We start from the raw sequence: 26613 nt of genomic DNA on the forward strand, positions 1-26613 counted from the left end.
TTTCTGATGAAGATTTCAAGGTCCTGCAAAAATGTTACATCAAAGAGGTAGGTGTACACAATTTAGCTGTACTGAAGAAGATGCGCAAATGCTGGCTAAAACAAAGAAACACAAGCAGCTCAAGCATCAACGACTGAAAGTCTTTTAGGTAAGGGTTGTTACACAGCCCTTTGCAAAAGTTAAGTGTTTTACAGTATTCCCGGCACTTTACCAGGCCAGTCATTTTGAAAAAAAGGCTGAGAATGTAAACACATGCACGAGGCGGGGCTTCCATCTTTCTATCGTGAAACTGAGATCCCGGAAACTGATACTGTAAATGGTCTTGTGATCGTAGAAGCTCTTTGGGACCTTGTTAACTGCTGGGATTTCATGGTAAGGGTTTAGTTCTTTTTATCTTAACCTGTAATTTGCAGACTGCAACGAAATTTGTTTAAATGGCTGACTTACTAAAATTGTCGATTTAAACAAATTCTCCGTTAGAGCACAGCAGTAGATCAGTATGGCTTCCCCTGTTTAAGCTAAAACCGATTATCTGAACAATCAAATATCCGAACGAAATAGAGCCTGTCCATCTCATTCGGATAATTGAGGTTCCACTGTACACACATGCACCACACTGAGTCTGACTGACAATAGTTAATTGGTTATCAACATAATTCATGGGACACTCAGGATCATTTCACATAGATGATTTTGAACACATTATTTAAGGAGAATCTAGACAAGAATATAAGTGAGGGGATTACGTGTGATTCTGTTGGGAGAATTAAATGAAAAGGAGATGGAAAGGGACTTTTGTGGTGCAGTGGTAGTATCCTTTGAGGCCTGGGTTCAAGTCCCACCTGTTCCAGAGATCTGTAATAATATTTCTGAACAGGCTGATTAGAAAATAGTTTAAATAAATTTAGAAAAGAAGATAAAGGAAGGAGGCTAGTGTGGATTAAAAACACTGGAATGAACTGCTTGGCTTATTTTGATGCATTATATTCTATACAATCCTACTTAAACTGAAGATCTGTCTGCCCTCTCAGATAGACTTACAAAATCCCATGGCATTATTTCTAATAAGAATGTGGGAGAAGGAGATTGTGCTTTTTGCCTCCCACCCTTTTAGAATAAAGGTGTTACATTTGCTGTCTGCAAAGTAAGATTTCCTGAATCAAGGTAGTTGTGGAAAATTTAAACCAATGCATCAACAATCTCATTAGCTACTTCTCTTACAAGCATAGAATGAAATCAATCAGGACCTGGACTCTTGTCAACCTAGGAGTCATGTTGGAGCTGTACAGAACTTTGGTTAGACCACAACTGGAGTACTGTGTGCAGGTCTGGTCACCACACTATAAGAAAGATGTGATAGTACATGAGGGGGTGCAAATAAGATTCACCAGGATGTTGCCTAGGATGGAGCATTTGGCTGGATAAGCTTGGGCTGTTTATTTACAGCAGAGAAATTTAAGTGGGGATCTAATAGAGGGGTACAAGATTATGATGGGCATGGCCAGGGTAAATAAAAAGCAGTGGTTCCCATTAATCAATGGCCAGTAACAAGAGAACATAATTTTATAATGAAAAGCAGTAGGTTTAGGGGAAATATGAGGAAATATTCTTTCTCCCAGAGGATGGTGGGGTTTCTGGAATGCATTGCCTGGGATGGTAGTTGAGGCAGAAAGCCTCACAACCTTTAAGTAGTACTTGAATAAGCACTTGAAGTGTCATGTATTCCTAGGGATGGAAAACGTGATGAATGTAGGCAATAGTGTATTTTTGATGATACAGATCTGTTGTGCCAATGGGCCTCTTCTGTATTGTATGATTCTATGATTTGCAGCTCGAAGAATTTATCAGTAATTGCTTCTCTGGTGATTCTAATTTTTTCTAAGTTCTACCCTCCTTCCATTTTGTGATGTGTAGCTGCTTTTTAGATGTTAATGGTCTCCTAAATAATGAAGGGCAAAAGTGAGGACTGCAGATGCTGGAAATCAGAGTCTAGATTAGAGTGGTGCTGGAAAAGCACAGCTGGTCAGGCAGCATCCGAGAAGCAGGAAAATCAACATTTTGGGCAAAAGCCCTTCATCAGGAATTTGATTTTCCTGCTCCTTGGATGCTGCCTGACCTGCTGTGCTTTTCCAGCACCACTTTAATCTAGACACCTAAATATTGAAGACCAATGCAAAACACAGGTTCAATTCATTTGTCATGTCCCTATTTTTATTAATTTCCCAGGTATATTTTCTCTGGTACCAACAGTCACTTTGTTATCTCTTTTTAAAATATTTTTCAAAACTCTTACTTACTATCTGTTTTTATATTTCTGTCTAGCTTTCTCTTCCACTGTACTTTTTCTTTCTTTATACATTGGTCAGGAAAAATAAAACAAATACAACTTTTTATTTCGCAGTGACATACAGTATGTGGAAGATGTGTATGTCAGCAACAATATAATGGCAATATAAAGCTAAGAACTAACCTATAGAACCAAAGTCCATGTAGACTGAATGAAATGATAGCAAATGACCCGTCTCTCTATTGGGGTGCCATTGAAGACATTCAAACAGCCTATGTTTGTGTACAGGAAAATATATGAAATGTGAAAAATATCAATATAACGGGAAACAACAAGGAAAATATACCGCCAAAGAGAATATCATGTGAATAGAGGAGGGGACAACGTTTTTTTTTTGTTATGTGCAAGATTCTTTTCCGATCCTTTATATAATAAACCTAACGAGGAAGCAAACACTGTTAAACTTGCTAATCGCAAATAACCTGTCGCAGATAAGTGAAGCGTGCGAGATCTTCAATGGAGAAGTAATCACAATTTAATGCGATTTATGACTCTATGACTGCGAAAGGTGTACAAAAGACCAAAGTAATAGATTATCCCTTTTTTTAAAAAAAAAGCCGTCTGAGGGAATGAGGGTAAATTGATCAAAAGTATTGTGAGCGTACAATATTTCAAGTGGGTCGGGAAATACAGGTACATCCCATTAAAAAGAACATGCAAGCCAAGAGGGAGATTTTATGGCAAAATAAGGATATGATAAAAGAAAGATGGGGGAGATATTTAGAAAGTTCTTAAATTATGGGAAAAAAAGACAAAAGACACTAAAATAACTTTGGGAAGGAAGTTAAAAGACAATTAGGAAGACAATGCGAAAAGATTCCGACATTTAAAATGCAGCTGGATGGGTATATGAATAGAAAGGATTTAAAGGAATATGGGCCAAAATCTGGCAACTGGGACTAGATTTGTTTATTTGGGATATCTGGTGGCATGGATAAGTTGGACCGAAGGGTCTGTTTCCCTGCTGTATATCTCAATGTTTCTATGAAAAGGATAAAAGAAAATAAATAGAAATAGCAGTTTATTCCATCGACACACAAAAAACAAATGAACACTTAGAATTGGTAGGAGCCACTGACAAACTCGACAAATGGTTCTGAAATAACGAACAGATTTTAAAGAATCCTTTTTTTATTAATGATGCTGCAACGATTATTTCCGATTCCTCTGTTTTCTTTGATTTTTTTAAAAAATGTGCTTTTCGGTTTTGTTCTGAAGGACACTATCCTGAATTTTCAGCGGGCTTTTCACCATCGAAACTGACTGTTCTCAGCATGCTTGTTCGATTCCAAAATTTTCAAGCTTTCTTTTGTTTTTGTTTTAAATTGGGGCATGTAAGAAGGTTCTGAAGGAATGCACCAAGTCCCACTTCATAACGTTATTAAAGAGTTAAACTAAACCCATTCATCAACCAGCAGAGAAAGTAACTCTTCAAATCCAAATCACATAAAAATCTGGATGAAATCCTGCGTGCTCATTAATGGAATCCTGCTGAGGAGCCGCTGTCTTAGGCATTTGCTGTATGTTTATGCACAGATTGTTTACTCTTGACATGCTGATGACACAAAAACCACCAATACCCCGCCGAACTTAGCAAAGGCTCGGAGAGTAAAACTCACTTAAAGCTCAGCTCCTACGTAATTGTGTTTAGTGTTACCTTCCAAGGCATTGCAGCGAGCAACGAAAATCACTAAGTTTAATTACATTCCAAAAATCGCACAACTCATCTGACAAATTCCCCGCATGGTTGAACACTTTGGCTTGTTGGTTGCTGCCTGAATTTGGGGAGGATGGCTAAACCTCACGTTTTAGGGTTCGTTACAAAAAAGTTTTCTTGTCACAAGAACAGAGAAATTTGGACCCGCCCAACACAAACGATGGAAAACCTATAAACTATGTGTGTACTTTACATGTGCATATGGGTAGACATTGAGGGAGAACTATACAAACAACCCAACTTGATTTACAAACTTAAATAAAGTTAAACTGATTTACAACTACTTCTTTCATTTGAGTGACAATATTGATAGGTGTAGAGTTTTCAGATATCCGAAAAATAATGCATCGTTACGTTTTTAAAATGTTCTATAATAAAATATTTATTTTAATGTTTTGATAAGAACTCGTAACTATAGACTACTGGAGACAGAAAAAGGATACTAAACAGGGTTCAGTGTATTCTAGTACTTTCCCTGCCAAAAAAAGTGTAAGGAAATTTAATTTCGGTTGATTGACAGTGTCTATGGAAACGGCCAGGTCTTAATCCGTCTGGACCCGCCCTCTGGTGTAGTTTGACCAATCATTCGGGAAGAGAACGACCCGAATCTGCTGCAGACTGGGTCGCCGTCACGTTGAAAACAGACAGAACCATCCCGGGAGATAGCTTTCTGCATGAGGTGTAAAAAACTTGATCGGCAGGATCCAGCCGAAAAGACAATTCTTTGGGGCATTAGGAGCAGAAAGAGGGAAGGGGGGGGGGGGGGGGGGGTTGGAAATTAGGAGAGAAAAGAGAAACATGTCTTCCGCTTCAAACGAAATCACGAGCACAATTGAGGTTAAAGAAGAAAACGACAGCTTGCAACCAAAGATCAACACACTGGGTTCTGCAGCCACTCTGGAGCCTGAAGTGAGTGCACTTTCTACAAGCCCGGAGATTTCCGATCAGGTACCCGTGGAACTGTTAACCAACCCCGCCGCGGCGCTGACTTTTTCGCCGGAGCAAGTGGCGTGTGTGTGCGAGGCTTTGCAACAAGGAGGGAACCTGGATCGCTTAGCCCAGTTCTTGTGGTCCCTGCCTCCCAGCGATCTGCTACGTGGCAACGAAAGCATCCTGAAAGCCCGGGCTCTGGTGGCTTTCCACCAGAGTCGCTACAAAGAGCTGTACAGCATTCTGGAGAGTCATAACTTCGACGCGTCCTGCCACACTTCCCTGCAGGATCTATGGTACAAAGCCCGGTACACAGAAGCCGAGAAAGTCCGCGGCCGGCCCCTGGGGGCTGTGGATAAGTACAGGCTGCGCAGGAAATTCCCCTTGCCCAGGACCATATGGGACGGCGAGGAGAGGGTCTACTGCTTCAAGGAGAAATCGCGGAATGCGCTCAAAGAGTTGTACAAACAGAATCGCTACCCATCGCCGGCCGAGAAGCGGAATCTGGCCAAGATCACAGGGCTTTCCCTCACCCAGGTCAGCAACTGGTTCAAAAATAGGCGCCAGCGAGACCGTAATCCATCGGAAAACCAGTCGAAAAGGTGAGGCGCCCAAACTTCCCAAGTCTTCTGTTTCCCGAGGGCGCTTCTAAATGTCACAAAATGGCGCTTATCTAGTCCTTTATTTCCTACTTTAAAGTTGCAGTGGATCATGAGGCATCGTAGAACCTTTTCTTTCCTTGTTTATGTTCCACCACCACCCCCTCTCTCACCGGGTCAGTGGTCCGTCCGCTGCTGTTTCGGGGGGGGGGGGGGGGGTGGCAGCGGGAGGAGAATCTCTTTTGGGGTTGGGGGGTTGTGCAGTTTTGTTTTGAAACGAGATCGAAGGGCAGCAGAACAGTTCTTCTGAGCGTGTATTTTAATTTATTTTTATAAAAGAAAATTCCAGCACTTGTGTGTTTGAGGGGAGCGATACTTTTTTTTCGGGTTTCTTTCAGCTGCTTTGCAGCATGGCCGTATACTCGCTTTGTTTTGAAACTTGAGTCTTTCCCATTCAGCTCGAATTTCAGAGGAGTGCACTTCACCAAAGCAAAGTTTGCTGCTATTCTCTCTCCCAACCCCCTCTTGGCCATATCTCACACGCACACACAAATGCTTTTGGTGAATTCACTTCAGGTCTGGGATGACAAAAAGGAATGATTCTTCTTCCTCTTTTTTTTTCGAAAGAAAATCCTGCGGTGGATTTACTTATTTGTCCTGTGCTATAAAGGGAATTAAATGTTTTGTGTTTAAAGGGGGAGTGCGCACCTGGTGGAGGTAGTGTCGAGCGACAAGCTGGCACTGTATGCATTTCAAATGGTGATGTAAGAAACTGCTGGAGGGCATTTGTAAAGTAAACGACGTGAAGGACGCCTTTGTACTTGGCCAGCGCACCATGCAGTTGTAAAGGAAAAGTCAGATTCCACAAATAGAACCAATGTTTCTGACTCATGGGCCATCCTTGTCTCCTTTTTTAATCATCCTTTTTCGTAAAAGTAAAACGAGGCACCTTCAATGCAAAAAAAAACCACACACATACAATTTATAATGCGGCTAATAATGATTTGGTTGCAACTTTGAGTGTAATCCCTAAAGGTCAGAGGATTCCAGGGAGTTGCACTATTGGGAGTGGGTCCGGTCGAGATGGCGGGAGAAAGACACCCCTGGGGTATGCTCAGCGTTTAAGATAATAGAATGTGCCATTTGCAGTTAAAATTCAAATTGAACGTTCAGACTTTTTGAGAGGTGGGGGTGGGGGGGTAGCCGCTGGATAAAGAAAAACCGAGATCCGACTGTGGTCGGTCACCTTCGAAACTGTATTTTAAAACATGCATTCTATTGACAAAACACAAGCGGTGTGTAACAGCTCAAGATGACGGCTGCGAATCTGTAATGAACCAGATATTGCTGAAAATGCGAAACACGCGTCTCTACAGAGAAACTATGTACTAACACTCAAAGATATCGCCCCTGAACCCAGGTAAACTTCACACAATAAGGAAGTTTAGTTAATTGCAAGCCCCTGCACCTCTTTAGATTAACGCACAAGATAGATATTTTACGTTGTACAATACAACCACGCATATTAAGTATTCCTGAAGGAATACTGAAGAAGGGCTTATGCCCGAAACGTCGATTCTCCTGTTCCCTGGATGCTGCCTGACCTGCTGCGCTTTTCCAGCAACACATTTTCAGCTCTGCATTTTTGGGAGGTCAAAGTAAGTATTTCTGGGCAAAGCCGAGGAGTTGATTAGGGCTTCTACATGAAGATAACTTTATATATTTTAAATGAGTCTGGCAGCATCAGTGGAGAGAAAGCAGAATTAACGATTTGAGTCCAATGACTCTTCTTCTGACAAACCTGCTGAGTTTTTTCTGTTTTTGTTTCTGATTTCCAGTGTCCGCAGTTCTTTGTTTATTTATAAGTGAGTTCATAACTCCACAAAAGTAGCTGAAAATCTGCATCTGGGAATAGAGAAAACAATCATTTCATTTCCATCTCCGAATTAAATTTTACATTGTAGCAGGAAAAAAAGCGGGTATACAAATTATTGTAACACTAAATGGCACCTGCAGATTTTGATACAAGATGGATGGTATTCAATGTATAATAGTGTAGCCTTTCGTCCCATGGAGCCTGCATCGGATCTTTCAAAGAGAAGTCAGATTATTCTTAGTCTCCATATCACTATAAATGTTTCCCTCTTTATCCATCCTATTGTAATGGTTACCATTGAATTCATATCCAACAACCTGTTAGGAAGTCCTTTCAAAATTCGATCCACTTTTTTTTTTAAGTGCTTCTGATATTTTGTTGTCAGCCATGTTAAATCTGTGCTGTCTGAAAGGCAAATCAGGACAGGACTTATACACTTAATGGAAAGGTCCTGGGGAGTGTTGCTGAACAAAGAGACCTTGCAGTGCAGGTGCATAGTTCCCTGAAAGTGCAGTCACAGGTAGATAGGATAGTGAAGAAGGCATTTAGTTTGCTTTCCTTTATTGGTCAGAGCATTGAGTAAAGGGGTTGGGTGGTTATGTTACAACTGTACAGGACTTTGGTTAGGCCACTTTTGAAATATTGCATGCAGTTCTGGTCTCCCTTGTATAGAAAGAATGTTGTGAAACTTGAAATGGTTCAGAAAAGATTTATAAGGATGTTGCCAGGATTGGAGGTTTGAGCTATAGGGAGAAACTGAATAGGCTGGGGCTGTTTCTTCTGGAGTGTCAGAGGCTTTCCTTTATTGATCAGAGTATTGAGTACAGAATTTGGGAAGTCATGTTGTGGCTGTACACGACATTGGTTAGGCTGCTGTGGAATATTGCGAGCAATTCTGGTCTTCCTATCAGAAAGATGTTGTAAAACTTCAAAGGATTCAGAAAAGATTTGCAAGGATGTTGCCATGGTTGGAGGATTTGAGCTACAGGGAGAGGCTGAATAGGCTAAGGCTGTTTTCCCTGGAGCGTCGGAGGCTGAGGGGTGACTTTATAGAGGTTTACAAAATTAAGAGGGGCATGGATAGGATAAATAGACAAAGTCTTTTCCCTGGGGTCAGGGAGTCCAGAACTAGAGGGCATAGGTTTAGGGTGAGAGGGGAAAGATACAAGAGACCTAAGGGGCAACGTTTTCACAGAGGGTGGTATGTGTATGGAATGAGATGCCCACGGAAGTGGTGCAGGCTGGTACAATTGCAACATTTAAAAGGCATCTGGATGGGTATATGAATAGGAAGGGTTTGGAGGGATATGGGCCGGGTGCTGGCAGGTGGGACTAGATTGGGTTGGGATATCTGGTCGGCATGGACGGATTGGACTGAAGGGTTTGTTTTGTCTCTATGACTCTATGAGGGCTTAAGATAGGATAATAGACAAGGTCTTTTCCCTGGGTTGGGGGAGTCTAGAATTAGAGGGCATAGGTTTAGTGTGAGAGGGGAAAGATTTAAAAAGGACCTCCTAAGGGGCAAATTTTCATTCAGAGGGTGGTGCGTGTATGAAATAAACTGCCAGAGGAAGTGGTGGAGGCTGGTACAATTTAAAAGGCATTTGGATGGGTATATGAATAGGAAGGGCTTTGAGGGATATGGGCCAAATGCTGGCAAAGGAGACTAGATTAATTTAGGATTTAACACAGACGAGTTGGACCAATGGTTCTGTTTCCGTGCTGTACATCTCTACAACTCTATGGTTATTCACTCTTCAGCCATTGGAATTAATTTTTCCAGGATATAAATTTCTTATAATGTTTAAAAAAATACTTATGAAATTTCCTCTTAGACTTCTGTGCTGTAAAAACATATCAATATTTCTATAACTCCCCCAACTGTGAAACAATTCTAGTAAATCATTGCTGTACCCTTTCGAAGGACTTCATGTCTTTCCGAAAATGTGATCCTCGAAATTATAGCCTACAGTGTGGCTGGGGCTGAACTAGTGTCTTATGAAGACTGATATGACCTCATTGGCTTTGCACCCTCTGTCTCTATTTATAGAGTTGAAAGTTTCAATACTGGGAACATATCTATTACAATTGGAATGTCCAGGAAATTCTGTTTTGGGTTGGCAGTGCAGAGGAGCTTGACCAAGTTGATTCCTGGGATGGTGCAGTTGTCGTATGTGGAGAGATTGAGCAGTATGGGCCGATATTCTCTTCAGGTTAGAAGAATGAGAGGCAATCTCTTAGAAATTTAAAAAAATCATAAGAGACAGATTGTTCCATCCAGTTATGCAGTTTAGAATCAGAGGATACAGTCTCTGAAAAGAGATACGCCTTAAGGACTGAGATGAGGTAGAAACTCTTCACTCAAAGGGTAGTGAATCTTTGAAATTCTCTACCTCAGAGCAGTCTGGAAGCTCAGTCGTCGTAATGTTTGTTCAAGAGAGAGAAATTGATAGCTTTCTAGTTACTAATGAAATCAACTGATATGGTATTATGAGGGTAATATAATGTTGAGTTGATGATTAGCCATGATGTAAAAGAGTGGGGCAGGCTGAAGAGGCTGAATGGCTTCTTCTGCCTATGTTCCACCAACCAGATCAAATGCTGGTCCTGACCCCACACCTTGTTGGGAGCAGCAACCTGACTGCAATTTCTGCTGGATTGGCCAATTAGTGAACAGGTCCTTGAAGCTAGAGGACTAATAGGTCCTCCACCAAGGAGCTGCTCCCTACCAGTACAGTTGAAAGGAAGTGTCCATTCTGAGATGCACTCCCGCCACTTGTAAAGTATTAAAATTCACCACAACTGCTAGACTCCCCATTTGTGGAGGGGAATACCATGGAGGCCTGCAGGCCAACTGGTAAATTTTAGTCAGCCTGTGATCAATGGCCTTCATTGGTTATTTCAATTAATAGGAGAAAGTGAGGACTGCAGATGCTGGAGATCAGAGCTGAAAATGTGTTGCTGGAAAAGCGCAGCAGGTCAGGCAGCATCCAAGGAGCAGGAGAATCGATGTTTCGGGCATGAGCCCTTCTTCAGGAATGAGGAAAGTGTGTCCAGCAGGCTAAGATAAAAGGTAGGGAGGAGGGACTTGGGGAGGAGCGTTGGAAATGCGATAGGTGGAAGGAGGTCAAGGTGAGGATGATAGGACGGAGTGGGGGTGGGGGCAGAGAGGTCAGGAAGAAGATTGCAGGTTAGGAAGGCGGTGCTGAGTTCGAGGGATTTGACTGAGACAAGGTGGGGGGAGGGGAAATGAGGAAATTGGAGAAATCTGAGTTCGTCCCTTGTGGTTGGAGGGTTCCTAGGCAGAAGATGAGACGCTCTTCCTCCAACCGTCGTGTTGCTATGGTCTGGCGATGGAGGAGTCCAAGGACCTGCATGTCCTTGATGGAGTGGGAGGGGGAGTTGAAGTGTTGAGCCACGGGGTGGTTGGGTTGGTTGGTCCGGGTGTCCCACGTTTCAGAGAACACCTCTTTTCCGCTTCCAAATCAGGACCAAAACCCTGCTTCTAGTCTTGGCATTTACTCAGCATTGGGAATCCATTGTGACTGTGGCCTCTGAAAGACAACTCTCTTCTATGCTACTTGTGCTCCCTTTTTCAATGTTGTCTGTTGCTGTGTGAAAAATTGCCTCAAATTTCTGGTTTTACCATGTGCCCACTGGGAACTGAAATGTCACAAGCATTATGCTACCCAAGGTCAAGTACATTTCATACGGGATTTGTTGAGATGGCAAAAGACGAAAACTTCACCTTATCAGTCTGATCTCGATTAAGTACTGATCCCACACTTGTAGATTAATGCTCAAGTCAATTGGACAGTACACCATCCCTCCTTCCTGAGGACAGCTGCAAGTCTGAACGTCACTGTAATAATGTTTCAGTGATTATGATACCAATTTATACTGATGTTTATTCTGATGTTATGTAGCTGTGTTCAAACAGATGGGCTGAGATAACCTGGACTTTTATGTCTTGCAGTTTTGATACAGTATAACCAGTGGATTTTGGTTCAATGTCACTGTTTACATTTAATATCATGCCTTTTAGAGGACTTAAATATTTGATTTATTTCTCTTACTGTTCCTTTCACTTTCCAATATCTGTCAGGTACATCAAACTGAAAGCTGAAAATGTTCTGTGTGTTATTGCGATCGGTTATAATTTTTATGTAATGTATCATTTTTAAAAATCGAACACTTCAACTTAGTCATCCGTTAACCAGTTAGCAATAAACATATTTTATTGTGCGAGCTATTTAAGTCATCTTCAGTGCAATATTTTATATTCTGTAATATCTAATGTTATGCTTTTCCCGTTTTTATGAGATCATAAGTGAGTGTCAGCCATTCAACCCAACAAGAGTGCTGTTTAATAAAATCATGACTGATGTATCATTTTAACTCTATTTTCTCACCTGACCCCATTAATACTTAAGGCTTGTTTGTGAATTACGCACATACTACCATTTTTGTTTAATCCAGGATAGTCGTTAGTGGATTAATTCCATGCATTCCTATTACATAAAATTTGATAATTTTCAAGATGTAAGTTAACCATTATACAGTAATGAGTGTTTTTGTATTTTTAAACTTCTTTCTGCAGTGAGTCAGATGGTAATCACAGCACTGAAGATGAGTCCAGCAAGGGTCAAGAAGACATGTCGCCTCGTCCATTGTCAAATCCATCTGATGGGATGAACCACTCCAACGTCCATAGCCCTCCAGAAGGCATGTTCATGCATCATATCGGGGAGCTGAAGCCTTCCCAGAATTCCTCTGGCATACTACTGAATGGAAATCTTGTAACTACAAATGGCTCTCCTGTGTTTTACAGTGGAAGTTCTTTCATCCAAGGTCCTAATGGAGTCCTTGTTAATGGATTGTCTTTAGGAAATGCCCAGACAATAAGTTTAAGCCCAATAGGAACCACTCCCAGCGTGCTGGTTAATGGTATTTCAAATGGTGAGTCATTAGTTAATTCTGCTGCATCAAATAAGTATTTTAAAAATGTGACTGTCCTGTTCAACTGTGTATCTTTTCAATTCTAATTCATACTTTCCCTTCCCAGGGTCTACTGGTGGCACTGAACTTAAAACTGAAAGTGTACACATGCTTACTTCTGAAGAAGCAGTGTCCTCCGGATCTGCTGAAATTAGTAGAGGCCCAGCCCAAATAAACCAGTATAGCCTTGTGCAGCTGCAAAATACAGAAAATAACATTCATTTGGTAAATGGAAATATTGGGTTACCTCCACTTCAGCTGCCTTCTGGTTCTGCTGCATCATCACAGGGTAAGTTGCTTTCTGATTTATTTTTGAGAGATTAGCCCACATATCGGGTAAATTCATTACTTAGTTGATTCATTTATTAATGTTGGATACTCATTCCAAATTAAAAACGTTCAAACATACTGACAGGGTTAAGTTTATTTGTGTTACACCAAAGAAAACGTATAAAAAGAATATATTGGTGTTGCATTTTAGTTTTCATCATAGGTGGAATTGAAGAGTTGACTGTTTAAGACTATACTCATGTTAGGAAGAACTATGCCTGACAAATGTATGCCTGTTCAGTCCACAATGGCACACCAGCTGCACACAGACATCATGAGCTTACTTAACTGGATTGGTATTTAGCCTGGCAGAGTTGTACATATTGTGAAAATCCCCATTGAATCTTAGAGTAGTTTAGGACCTGTTTTGCAACTTTCTCTCTGACTCTCATTCCCTACAAAAGAGAAATGCATTTCAAAATTAACCCTTGCAGTGTGAATTCAGCTGCAATAAGAGCAAATGTCTAACATATGCTAAAGATGTGACAATTGCAATATTTGCTGAGTGACTATCAATTACCATATAAAATCCTCTGCAGAACTAAACCGCCCTGTATGATTTAGCAAGGTGACTGGGTGAAAGTTACAGGTAATTTGCAAGACAACATACCTTTTTGAAAATTGGCTTCATAGATCTTTTCAATTTCAGTTGTGAGCTTTAACACCATTTCTTCATCTCTCTTTATTAAAGAGTTTTTAATAGTAGGAGATTGCTTATTTGAAAATTGGAATTGCTTTCCCTTGGCAAAACCTTTGAGTAACCTTTCCATGACTATCTTAAGTCCGTTGTATTCTGCCTTCTGGTAATGTGGAGATAGTAAATAATCAGTAGCTTTTTACAATATAGCACTGCTGCTGATGTCAGCCTTGACTTTAGTATATACTCAGTGATCCACTCAGTGGTGGCAGTTTTGCATAACTTCCTGAGAAGCAGCCATGCTCCCATTTAGCAAATGCAAAAGCAGTGGCTGAATGTAGCCCGTCAGTACAAGCCAACAATGGTGTTTTCATTCAACAGGTTTGGATTCCCCTTTCTCAGTCGACAAAGAAGTACTATTGCCAGAAAATAAATGCAGTAATTTTTAATAAGAGAACACACATGCTTGTAATGTACATTTACCACACTTTAGTAGCTGCCAAAACTGAAAATAATTCTGCAGCATTAAGTGTGTCACTTTATGGACGAACTTCTCTGAGAGGAATCTCCCTAATAAGAGAAGTGTAAACATTTTATTTCCTAGACTATTTATATCACCTAGCCTACTGCTAGGTTAATGCAATCTTAAAGCATAGAATTAATAATAAATTTTTAAAAAATACTATTACTGTCCTTGGCAGACTGTCAGTGGTCAACATTAATCAATTTAAATATTTCCCTGCATGTACAATTCACAACCAGATTCAACATAAAGCATGGTTAATTTATTCCTAAGTTATTTTAAGATCAGGTCTGTTTCCTGGACTGTACATAAATAATGCATGGGAAACATGAATAAGTTGGTTTACAGGAGCCACTGTAATCAATAAGATTAAGTTAAAGTTCCAGCATCTTTCAACATATATCCACCTTGGATATCCTTAAAATAAGCTGCAAGATCAGTTTTGTCAGAGTTAAATTTTATTTAGCTCTACCTTTATTTCTGTCAGAGACAGAGTACTAATTTGGAATAGTACAGCCAGTTCTACAGACCAGTATGTCAAAAGACATTCTAACTCCTGAGGCACGAGGCAAGGTATCATCCCTGTTTGGAGTTCATGTTTAGTTCAGTTTTCTATTCCTCCCTTTCTTGTATGTTCTCTTTATTTTATCTTTTCCTCTCCAAGAAAATTTGAGCCTTTGGAAAAAGTGTCAAGGATATTCAAGACCCCATTCCTCTGTGTCCCTGTTGCTGATATCTCTCCTTTCATTCAATCTTGTTTTCTTATTTCCTTTCTTGCCTATCCATGCTCCATTTCATTGTTTTCTGCTCTGTCGTTCAGTCCTTTGTCTTTGCTGTCTTCCTTATTTCCTTCCTTCTGTCCTTCCTTCTGATACAAGATATTAGGGAAAGGCATTCATTCAATGACCTCTGAACAAAAATCACATTGGAGTTGAGCCATTAACTTTGTTTCTCCTTACATAGTTGCTGTCAGATCTGCTGAGCTTTTCAAGCATTATTGTTTTGATTAGAGATTGGCGTTCTTTCTGTTTAAAATGTTGCATATTTCAATATACATCCTCAGAGAGGACAGCTAAGTGTAAGGTACTCATTGGGTAAAGTTATCAAAAGATGGATTGTCGTTGGCTTTTTTCTCTTTTCATCCAGTTTTCATTTTGTTTGCAATCGCAGTATTCAATTTGATATTGTGTTGAACTTTGAACCTAATATTCTGTCTACCCTAAAAAGTGTTTTCTTTCATCTCTCGCATCTGTTGCTTCACCTCTAGTTCATCCCATCTGCTCTCAGATCCTCATCTGGGCATTAATACTTAAGCAGAAAGTGGAGGTACCTCCCATTCTCACTTTACTGTATAATTTAGTTCATCCAAAAGAATCTGCCTTTATCTGTTCCTGTTAAGACCTATTTCTGTACATGCCTGTCCTTACAGACATACACGGATATCATTCCCAACACTTTCTTTCTCTTAGACTTTTCAGTACCCTTCTTTTTTCAGCTGAGGCTGGGCCATTACCAAGCATTATCCAGTCTTGTTCTCCTCTACCAAAATTGTTCACTACTCCGGGATCATCTTGGCATTGAAGAGATTTCTCTGATTCCATCTCCTTTACCATCTGAGCACTGAAAATCCTCTTGCATGTCTCCAGTAAATGTTATATAAATTTTATGAAAAGTTTTGAGTTTCTTTGGCACCAATCATTTCAGCTGGCTCTGCCACATTCCTCCACTCTATTCCCACTGCCATCCACATCAAGATCTGTTCTCCTCCACCAGGCTCCACACAAGCCCTGAACCACATCCTTCCCTACTTTCTCTTCGGTCTACTGGTTTAGTCCATTAGCTCATCTTGTTCATGACACCTGCTTCTATGTTAATCTTGATCCTACTAAGCAGCTGACATGACCACCATGCTAGTTGACAGGTTAGTTAGTTTTGTTATTCAGAGCAGATCAATTCCTTATCTGACATCATCTTACCTCCATTACTGGCCCTTTCCTAGTGTAATAACGTCGTTGTCTTCGAAAGCAAAGACTCCTTTCCTTGCAAACAAGTGTCTCACTGCCAACCTCAGTTGCCTCATCAAATTGCAATCTTTCAAATCTGTGTCTCTTAGTCATGCAACTCTGTATGTTCGAGCCTTGACAATTGGGTTTTCACCCTTACCATGGCATTTGAACATTAAAGTTAAATGCCATTCATCACCATTCTGAAACCTCTGACACATTCTTTACATCACTTCCATCATCCAGTTGTATGGGACAGCCATTCCCGGATTCTATTGTCTTTCCAGTTATATCCAGAGAATCTCCTCCAGTGGTTTGTCCCCGCTTTCTGCTTCTACATCATTAGTTTCAGAGTGCCTCAAGGATTTATCATTTGCTGTCTGTTATGCTGTCTTTTGTTGACTTCAACCAAAAGCAATGTGGTTGACTCTTAACCGCCCCTGAAATGGCCTAGCAAGTCAGTCAGTTGTATCAATCCCTGCGAAGTCTCAACAAAGAAAAGAAACTGGACGGACCACCTGGCATCAACATAGGCACCGGAAATATCAATGACAAAGACATGCTGACTTTGCAGAGTCCGCCTTATGAATATCTTGGGGGGGGGGGGGGGGGACTGTCTTACTGACTAGTCAAGCAACAATCTGACGTAGTCATACTCTCAAAATCATACCCGACAGATGATGTCACACACACTATAATCACCATTATCCAGTTCACCTGCAGAGGTGGCTACACAGTGGTATACAGTCGGAAGGAATAGCCCTGGGAGTCCACAACATTGACGCTGGATCTCATGGCTTCAGGTTAAACACGGGCTAAGAAACCTCCTGCTGATTACTATGTACTGTCCTCCTTGGTTGATGAATAAGTATTACTTCATGTTGAAAAACACTTGGAGGAAGCACCAAAGTGGCAAAGGTGCAAAATGTACTTTGAGGTGAGATTTCAATGTCTACCATCCAGAGTGGCTCAGCAACAGCACTACCAACCAAGCTGGTCGGGTCCTAAAGAACATAGCTGCTAGACGAGTCTGCACAGGTGGTGAGCGACCAATGAGGGAAAACCGTACTTGACCTCATCCTTACAAATCTGCCAGGTGCAGGTGCATCTACCCATCACAGTATCGGTAAGAGCAACCACCGCGCTGTCCTTGTGGAGACAATGTCCTACCTTCACATTGAGAATGCCCTCTGTCATGTATTGTGGCACTATCGTTGTGCTAAATGGCATAGACTTTGAAAATATCTAGCAACTCAAGACTGTTAATAGCAGCAGAATGGTGCTCTCTGCAACCTCATGGTCCAGCATATCTCCCACTCAACCACTGCCATCAAGCTAGAAGATCACCTCTGATTCAGTGCAGTAGGGTATAATAGGAAGCATACCTGAAAATGAGGTGTCAAACTGGTGAAGCTACCAAGCAGGACTACTTGTGTGCCAAACAACAAGTGGTAAACACAAGTGAACAATCCCACATGAACAGATCACATCTAAGCTTTGCAGTCCTGCCATACCCAGTCATGAATGGCAGTGGACAATTAAATAATTCACTGGAGGAGGAGGATGCTCCACAAATGATGGAAGAGCTCAACACACCAGTACAAAACAAAACAAAAACAGAAATTGCTGGAGGAACTCAGCAGTTCTGGCAATCACTGGACCCGAAACATTAACTGTACTTTCTGTCCACAGATGCTGAGCTTTTCCAGGAATTTCTGTTTTTGTTATTGTTTCTGATTTCCAGCATCTGTAGTTCTTTGTTTTTTTTTAATCAGTGTTAAAGATAAGGCTGTAGCATTTGCAGCCATCTTCATTCAGAAGTGCTAAGTGGATGATTCATCTTGGCCTCTTTCAGTGGTCCCCAGCATCACAGATCCCAGTCTTCAGCCACTCAATTCACTCCACATGATATCAAGAAATGGTTAGAGGCACTCATTGCAGGGATGGCTATGGGGCCTGACAACATTCTATCAATAGTACTGAAAATTGGTACTCTAGAATTTGAAGCTTCCATAGCCAAGCTCTTCCAGTGTAGTTGCAACATTGGCATCTACCCAACAAAGTGGAAAATTGTCCAGGTACATCCTGTGCACAAAAAAGCAGGACAAATCCAACCCAGACAATTACTGTCCCATCAGTCTACTCTCGATCATCAGTAAAGTGATGGAAGGTGTCATCAACAGTGCTATCAAGCAGTACCTGCTCAGCAATAACCTGCTCAGTGATACTCTGGGTTCCACCAGGGCCATTCTGCTCCTGACCTCATTACAGTCTTGGTTCAGCATGGACAAAAGAGCTGAATTCCAGAGGTGAGGTGAGAGTAACAGCCCTTGATATCAAGGCTGCGCTCAAGTGAGTGTGGTATCAAGAAGCCCTGGCAAAATTAGAGTCAATGTATACTGGGGACGAACTCTCTGCTGGTTAGTGACTTTTCTGGCACATAGAAAAATGGTTGTTAGAGATCAGTCATCTCTGCAGGAGTTCCTCAAGGTAGTTTCCTAGCCCAAACCACCTTCATCTGCTTCCTTAATGATTTTCCCTCTGTCATAAGGTTGGCAGTAGGGAAGTCTGCAGATCTTTGTACAATGCTCAGCACCATTCACTACACAATCCACAACAACTGCAACTGGCACTCCAGCTACAAATCTTTACACAAACCTTGACTGTTCACTACTCCTCAGGTACTGAAGCAGCACATATTCAAATGCAACAAATCCTAGAAAATACCCAGGCTTGGACTGATGAGTGGCAAATAACATTTGCACTGCTCAAATGCAAGACAATAACCAACTCCAATAAGAGACAATCTGACCACCACCCCATGACATTCAAAGATGCTGTCATCACTGAATCCTCCACTATCAACATCCTGGGGATTGACCTGAAACTCAACTGGACGCTCCACGTAATCACTGCCTACGAGAGCAAGTCAGGAGCAAGGAAAACTGCAATGAGTAACTCACTCCCTGACTCCTCTATCCACCAACTACAAAGCACCAGTCAGGAGTGTGATGGAATACTCGCCACTTGCCTGGTTGAATGCATCTCCAACAACATTCAAGAAGCTTGACACCACCCAGGTCAAAGCTGCCCGCTTGATTGGAACCATAACCACAAGCATCCACTCCTTCCACTACCAAGGCATAGTAACAACAGTGTGTACTATCTACAAGGTGCACTGCAGAAATTCAACAAGATCCTTAGATAGCACCTTCCAAACCCATGGCGACTACCTTCTAGAAGGAAAAGGGCAACAGATACATGGGAACACCTCAATCTATAAGTTCCTCTCCAAGATACTCATCATCTTGACTTGGAAATGTATGTTTCTTCATTGTTACTGGGTAAAAGAATTCCTTCTCTGAGGATATTATAGTCCATGTTCTGTGGGATGATCCACAGTGGTCCAAAAGGCAGCTTGCCACCACTTTCTCAAGATCAACTACAGACTGACAATAAATGCTCACCAGCCAGTGATGCCCACATCCCACGAGTGAGTTTTAAAAAAAAGACACTTGTGTTCACAACATCAGCTCTGTCATCGCCATGGTTGTGTAGCACAACGGTTAGCACTTCTGCCTCACAGTGCCAGGGATAGATTGGCAAGGGAGATTAGACAACCTTGATAATGCTGTTTAAGTTACTATATTTTTGTGGCGGCATGGTGGCTCAGTGGTTAGCACTGCTGCCTCCCAGCACCAGGGTCCAAGGTTCAATTCCAGTCTTGGGCAACTGTCTGTGTGGAGTTTGCACATTCTCCCCATGTCTGCGTGGGTTTCCTCCGGGTGGTCTGGTTTCCTCCCACAGTCCAAAGATGTACAGGTCAGGTGAATTGGCCATGGTAAATTGCCCATAGTGTTAGGTGCATTAGTCAGAGGGAAATGGGTCTGGGAGGGTTACTCTTCGGAGGGTCGGTGTGGACTGGTTGGGGCAAAGGGCCTGTTTCCACACTGTAGGGAATCTAATCTAATCAATTACTTCCCCTGACTGCTCCAGCGCTTTTGAGTTGTTGGAGAATATGTTAACAATTGAGGCTGGATTTAGATGTGCCATACGCATAAGTTTGAGATATCAGCAGGGCATGGCGAACAGTTTGCAGTAAGTGGTGTGGGATAGCTGGGTATCAGAGACCAGTATGGGTAGTGTTGGAGGACTGGCCGAGGGAGCCTCGGATGGTAAGCATATGCTCCCCACCCACCCACCCACTAAATAATAGTTGCCATGCTATCTGCTAGGTGTGGGCCATTCCTGCCACAGGCGAAGTCACAGTGGAAGGCCATTCAGGCACCATTTGGCTGTTTATTAGCCAATAGGTGGATAGGCAGCTAGCTGTCCAACACCATCACCACCACCTTACATGAAATGGGAATGAGGTTGGGGTGACAAGTAGGTAGTGGCCAGGCCACGCTCTGCATTTTATGAGACCCCCTGCCTTCCAACGTATCAACATGAGGCTGGAAGTCTAGCTCCTAGTTATGTATAAGTGCAATTTTATTTATTAATCATTGCATAGATCAATGTTCAGTGTTTTCAGGCCTAAATATGAGCTCCATTCTCCTCATTGATTCTTTCTTATTCCTTGGCCAGGGCTTCAGGCTGAACTGCACCATTCATAACTACATGACCGTGAACTGAGTTTCATACCCTAAATTGCCTCGTTCAACATGACCATCACCTCCATAATCTCACCTTTTTTTAAATTTTGCTGCTCCCCAAACATTCATCCTTGCTTTTACTTAACCTTTGCCTTGATATTTCAAGATTCCTGAAGCCAGTTTCTCGTCAAATGCTGCCCCCCATCTTAATTCTCATTAAGTCCTGCTCATCCTTCCTTCATTACCATTGATCTATCAACTACAAACAACATGTATTTAACAACAAGTTTCTTTTAAGTCATAGGTTGATGGTTATAAGCCATTCCAATGCACTTTACAGATGCATTATTTTTTTTAAAATGACTGAGACACACAGAAATATTAAGAAGATGGTAAGTCTTAAAAAGAGTAAAAGAGTTAGGTTTTAAGGAGAGTCTTGATGGAGAGAAATGAGTTGGAGAGGGGCTCTCAGAGTTTATGGCCTATGAAGCTGAATGTATAGCCACCAATTATAGAGAATTAAGGCCAGCCATGCTCAAGAGACCAAAGTTAGTCTGGCTTGTAGGGCTGGAGAACATCACAAAAATGGGAACAGGCAAAATCATGGCGAAATTTGAAAATTATGAAGAGATTTTTAACATTGAGATGTTTTTAATTGGGAATGAAAGGAGCTCAATGAACAGAAGGATGATATGTGAAAAAATAATGGTGAAAGTTAGAACACATTAGAGTTTTTGGATGACCTCAATTTTACTTTGGGTAGGATGTGGGAAGTCAACCATGAATACGTTGGAATAGTCAAGTCGAAAACTAACACAGGCATTGATGAGGCCTTCAGCAACAGAAGAGCTGAGACTGGAGCTAAGTAGAACATTGTTATGGCAAGTGAAGTAGGCAGTCTTGATGACAACACAAAGTGTGGTTGAATGTCGTCTTGAAGTGAAGGTGTTCAGAAACTTGGTGTCAAATTAGGAAATAGAATAATGTCCATGGCAAAGTTTGCAGCTGAAGACCGGGGTTTTAGTGTTCCAATATACAGTTAGAGGGAATTTCTGATGACCTAACACAATGTCAGATAAATAATCTGACAGTTTAAAGACAGTGGAGATGCCATGAGTGGTGGTAGTGATGTAAAGCTTCGTAAAATTAGGCTTCATGTGGAAACCAGTGTGTTTTCAGATGATGTGGCTGAGGGGCAGTGTGCAGATTTGATAAAGCATAGGCCAAGGATAGATTCTTGAAGGTACATCTGAGTTAACTGAGGAACTGGAGGTGCGAATGTAAGATGCTGCAGGACCAACATGCATGAGAATTTAATTGTGTATAAGTTTGTATTGTTACTTTGGGCATATTAAATTTTTCATGATGATTCCTAATGGAAAATAAGATTTTTTTGGACAGTAAGTGGACACTGAATTAAGATTTTATACATACAGATTTCACTTCTATCATTCTGCTATTACCAATGTCTGCATGAATTTATTTTGTTTTCCTCCCTTGCTTCGCTACTATATGAGCTGTACAACTGAACATATGTGCAACAGCAATGTGGGATGAAAGTGGATTTTTTCTATTTTTCTATTGGCATCAACTTTGTTTCTGCTAACATACCAATTTAACAGCAATTTAATCCTCAAATTAGAAAAACAGCATTGACAAACAATGAGAACAAGTAATGTCGCTACTAAGTTATAGTGGTTCACACAAACAGTATCTCTAGAACAATTGATTAAACATACAAATTAAGTGATCTTCTCATTGGCATAATTTCTACAGATTTATAGATAGTTTTCAGCTTGTTATTTTGTGTGCTAATTTATGAAGATATATTATTGATATTTGCTGACTAAATTTTGTTGGCCGATTGTAGAATGATATGTACAATTAAATTTGCACTTCAGTAAAAGTCGTACTATTTTCTGACTAATAGGAAACATTTTGATAACAAACACATCAGATGGAGGAACATTCCTAAGTGGTACAGCAGCCAGTCTTCAGCAAGGTAAGGTCTTCTTGGCTGCCACACTCCCACCAAATGCAGTAATGTGCACATTACCTAATTCAGGGCAGGCTGTTGCCCCAGTAAAACAGGATGCGTTGGAAGGAGGTCTTGTTTTTTCTCAATTAATGTCAGTGAGTGGAAACAATCATATGAATATTAACACATCTCCTGGGAGCCAACCTGGAAATACCCTACAAACTCAAAGCTCAACGCTGGTGAACACAGGGCTGCCTCAAAACCTGCCTTTAACTTCATCAAATTTGCTGAACACATCAAGTACTTTGAGCTTCAGCCTCACAGTGAGTTTGCCACTGTCAACTACTGCATCTCTGAATTGTGATCAACAGTTGTCTACTGCTGTCACGAATGCAGTACCTGTAGTGTCAATGGCCAACAGTCAGTATGCTACACTCCAGAACTGTAATCTGCTTACAAGCTCTGGCCAAGAGACTATAACTGAAACTGGTCTTGATTCTTCTGACACTGAGGATAAGCCTAGAAATCCTATTACAGAAGAAACGCATGAATACAGTAGTGGACATGTGTCTGTACTTCATCCCCCAGTAAAGGAAAACTACTTGGTAGTTCTAGAAAACAAATCTAGCAACCACCTAACAATGATGGACTCTAAATCCAAATATGTGATAAATGATGTGGTTAACAATGTCTGCAAGGAATTAGAAACTGAGGAAAAGGAACTAGCAAAACTTCAAAATGTTCCTATGGATGAAGATCTCAGTGATATATAACTGCCTACAAATATGCAGCAGGCTTTTGAAAATGGGACTGTTTGATATTTTCCGTCCTCTTGTTTAGGTAACCAAAGACTGAAGTGTTTCTATTATCATATTTTATCTACTTCATAATTTAAAGGAAAGAACTGTTAGGAGATGACTGAGGTAGTCAACCATTATCTGTTACACTTTTTTTTTTACTGGAATCTAGATTCTTAGCCGTAAGTTGGTATTTATTTTTAACACTCCTGGTATAGTCAGTCATAACACATAAATAAGGACTGGTTAGCATCTTAAAGGTATATGTCTGTATTGATGGGCTTTTCTTCCTGTATATGCATGGTTTGATATCAATGTACCATTAGCAAATGTAAGCATTACATTATGATATTTTGGGTACACCAGTCACAAAATGGCCCAGAGGCATATGACCACAAATTTAGTTTTATTGCTTTTATTAAACACTACCCAAAATAACACACACTAATACTTTTCAAATGTAACACTTTATCAAAAGATTTTCCGACTTAGTGAATGCATACTTTCTGGACAGTGTTTTGTATGACCAATAGCTGACAATCAAGATGGAATGTACAGTCCAGGATCATTAGAATTACCATTGGAATGTACAGTTTTTTTTTTGTTTTAAATGTCCTGAAGTCCAAGTACTGTGAATTATGGCTGGAAGTGTCCCATTCCCTTCCTGTTTCCTACCTGCACAAAATACTAACTTAGATGGAATGTGGAAGCAAGAGAATATCTCAATTTGGTACTACTCCACAATATTAGTATAAATAGAGAAACTTTATTTTTTTGATCTTATTGATCGACTTCTTTCATGCAGTTAGTTTATTGAAGTGCTTTAATCTTTGCCAGCAATTATGTAAATGGTAGAGAGCTCCTGTGCATTGATTGAGTGCCTTGGCATTTTATCAGAATCAGAGATGCAAAGTTTAGTATTCACCAGGACAAGTCGCCCATTCCACACCGCTGCCCAAGATTAAATTTTACCCTGTATCACATTTTAAAGTAACAAATGTATCACTTCAGCCTCTGTTGAGTTTCAGTGGAAATCTGTTCTGTGACTATGGTACTCAGCTGCCACCAAAGTTCACTGTTTGCAGTCAGTTCCTACCATCATCAAGATTTAATGGTGGATCCATTTCTGCGTTAGCTGATTTTGTTTTTTAACAGAAGATATATATATTAGAAATGATTAAAAGTTTCTTTTTCTGGTTACGGTTAATATATGTACAATACTAAACAAGGAACTTAAAATACATTATGCACATTTGGGTTATGATTAATCAAGCATTTCAGTTTACGATCATCATCTGTTTGAGCTTCCATGGTTTATGATATATTTTGCACTCCATAACAAGTGACAAGCTTGAAGCATGCTCCTGAAGGAAACTGTGGTCATCATTACATCAGCAAGATAAATCTAGATATCGCATATGTCACTTCAATTGTTATTTTTTGCATCTTTGACATTGCCTGTCATTGTCATACTGCAAAGCAAAAATAGCAAATAGGAAAAAAAAACAATATATTAAATAGAACCAAATTTTGGATATATTCCATGATAGTAACAATTTAATCGTGAGATGATAATGAACAACTTGGGATTTGTTCTAGCATTTTATAATGTCCTTTCAATTGTTTGAAATGGTATTACTTTGCAAACTTACCCACAGACCCTGAATGTAATACATGTTTAATCTTTCCCATCAAAGAAGCATCTTAATTTTAATCAGATTTCATGAAGTAAACAATTTCCATTTAAAATTTATCATGCACATTGCTAAAATCAAGTGTAACTTTTCTTTGAGCCATTTACTGTGCATCCCTATTAGTGTTAAAATATTATAATGTCTGTTAGAATGTGCTATAAAATGTCTGTGTCACTGCACATAAGAAACATGTTTCTTATAAAGTTCAACTTCCCTTGATCTGTTACTATTAGTTTTCAATGCTTAATGTTTGAAGTGTTGAAACTTATCCCCCTCCCCCAACAACCATTTTCCCCTTCTTTGGCTTGTGTGCCTTCCAGGAATCTTTTCCAAAAGTGGAAACAAATGCTGTGTTTTGTGAAATGAAAATTCAGTTACTCTTTTATGTATACATCTTGCATCTGCTTGTGCAAGTTTGCTCATTATCTTAATGTGTCTTCTTGCATTCAGTGCCTCTTATGCTTTCAATATATTTTAATCACTGTGAGGCATTTGAAAACTGGTCCAACCCAGTGCAGTTATTAAAAAAAAAACCATGGCCTTCGACACACGAGAATGAAGTGCAGCCAAGTGCTTATGAAGTGTAGCCAACTATGATCTTTTTCTGGTATGTGAAAGCCTGCCTGTATGTTGAGACAATCCTTCATATTATTTGAATAAGAAGTATTTTTATACGATCATTAAATTCCCCAAATTGAATTATGTCAACAGGAGGTTTGAGTAAAATTTTTCGTGATCCTCGCAACTAAGTTTCTATCATGCAAAAAAATCAAAAGCTTTATCGAAATGTTGGTGGAAATTATTGAAGTTTTTTTTTTCAACTACTTCCTAAGGAGGGAGCTGAACCGTTATTCAATGTGACACTCTGCATTAATGTTGGGTTTGTGTGCTCTAATGTTAACCTGACAGCTGGAAAATAATGTGCCTGATCTGCATAAAATATTGATTACCATTTTTATTTAATTTCTTTGGAATTGCTAAGCTTTGACCTGTGCAAGGTCTAAGGCATTAAGTGGTGTGTTGTGAATTTTCTACATTCGGTACTTCTAAATGTTTTATGGATAAACTTTTTTTTTGTTGATTCCTAGAAATGGTGTGTTGAGTAGTTATATTACACTGTTCCACCTCCTTATCTGACTGCACAAGAGGAATTTTTTTTCTATCTCTATATCAATATGTTAGTAAGAATTGTTCTATAGCTTGCTTTTAAAGGGGTTTTAATATAAAGGGAAGCTTTTATTAGCCAGTGCAAGTTATATGCATTGATTAAAATCTATTTTACTGTACTGTAGATTTGGCATGAAACTTTATAAACATTTTACATTGATTTTTGAATGTGTCTGTATACATACTGTGTGAGGGATATGGGTAGCGAAAACATCTATACTGCACTAACTTCTTGGTGATGGTACGTTGAGCATGTATTAGTGTTTTGTGTTCACCCTTGGTATACCAAAGATATTTTAAATACTAGATTTAAAGTATAATCTAGATTGTCTGTACTGTTACATGACCTTTTGTTTTATATTCTGAAATGATCTGAGCTTATTTTTCTAAACACTATACTCAATGAACTTTATATTTATACA

At 40.2% G+C, this 26613-nt stretch overlaps 1 protein-coding gene across 1 annotated transcript; it reads left to right on the forward strand.

Annotated features, from left to right (window-relative positions):
• The first annotated feature begins 3368 nt into the window (after positions 1-3368).
• On the forward strand, positions 3369-26613 carry six4a (SIX homeobox 4a). Its single transcript, XM_043697253.2, has 4 exons — positions 3369-5596; positions 12070-12428; positions 12535-12756; positions 22486-26613. Exons 1-4 carry the CDS (start codon positions 4863-4865, stop codon positions 23304-23306), a joined length of 2136 nt encoding a protein of 711 aa, XP_043553188.2. The 5' UTR covers positions 3369-4862; the 3' UTR covers positions 23307-26613.

This window comes from Chiloscyllium plagiosum, unplaced genomic scaffold, assembly GCF_037043375.1.
Source record: "Chiloscyllium plagiosum isolate Xiang-an unplaced genomic scaffold, Cpla_swu_hap1 HiC_scaffold_8, whole genome shotgun sequence".
NCBI lineage: Eukaryota > Metazoa > Chordata > Chondrichthyes > Orectolobiformes > Hemiscylliidae > Chiloscyllium > Chiloscyllium plagiosum.

Bases quoted from the DNA above. Each gene is read 5' to 3' on its own strand.
- six4a (XM_043697253.2), top strand. From the start codon at position 4,863: ATGTCTTCCGCTTCAAACGAAATCACGAGCACAATTGAGGTTAAAGAA. The intron at 12,429-12,534 runs GTGAGTCATTAG...TTCCCTTCCCAG, and splicing joins GGTTAATGGTATTTCAAATG to GGTCTACTGGTGGCACTGAA. The intron at 12,757-22,485 runs GTAAGTTGCTTT...TCTGACTAATAG, and splicing joins TTCTGCTGCATCATCACAGG to GAAACATTTTGATAACAAAC.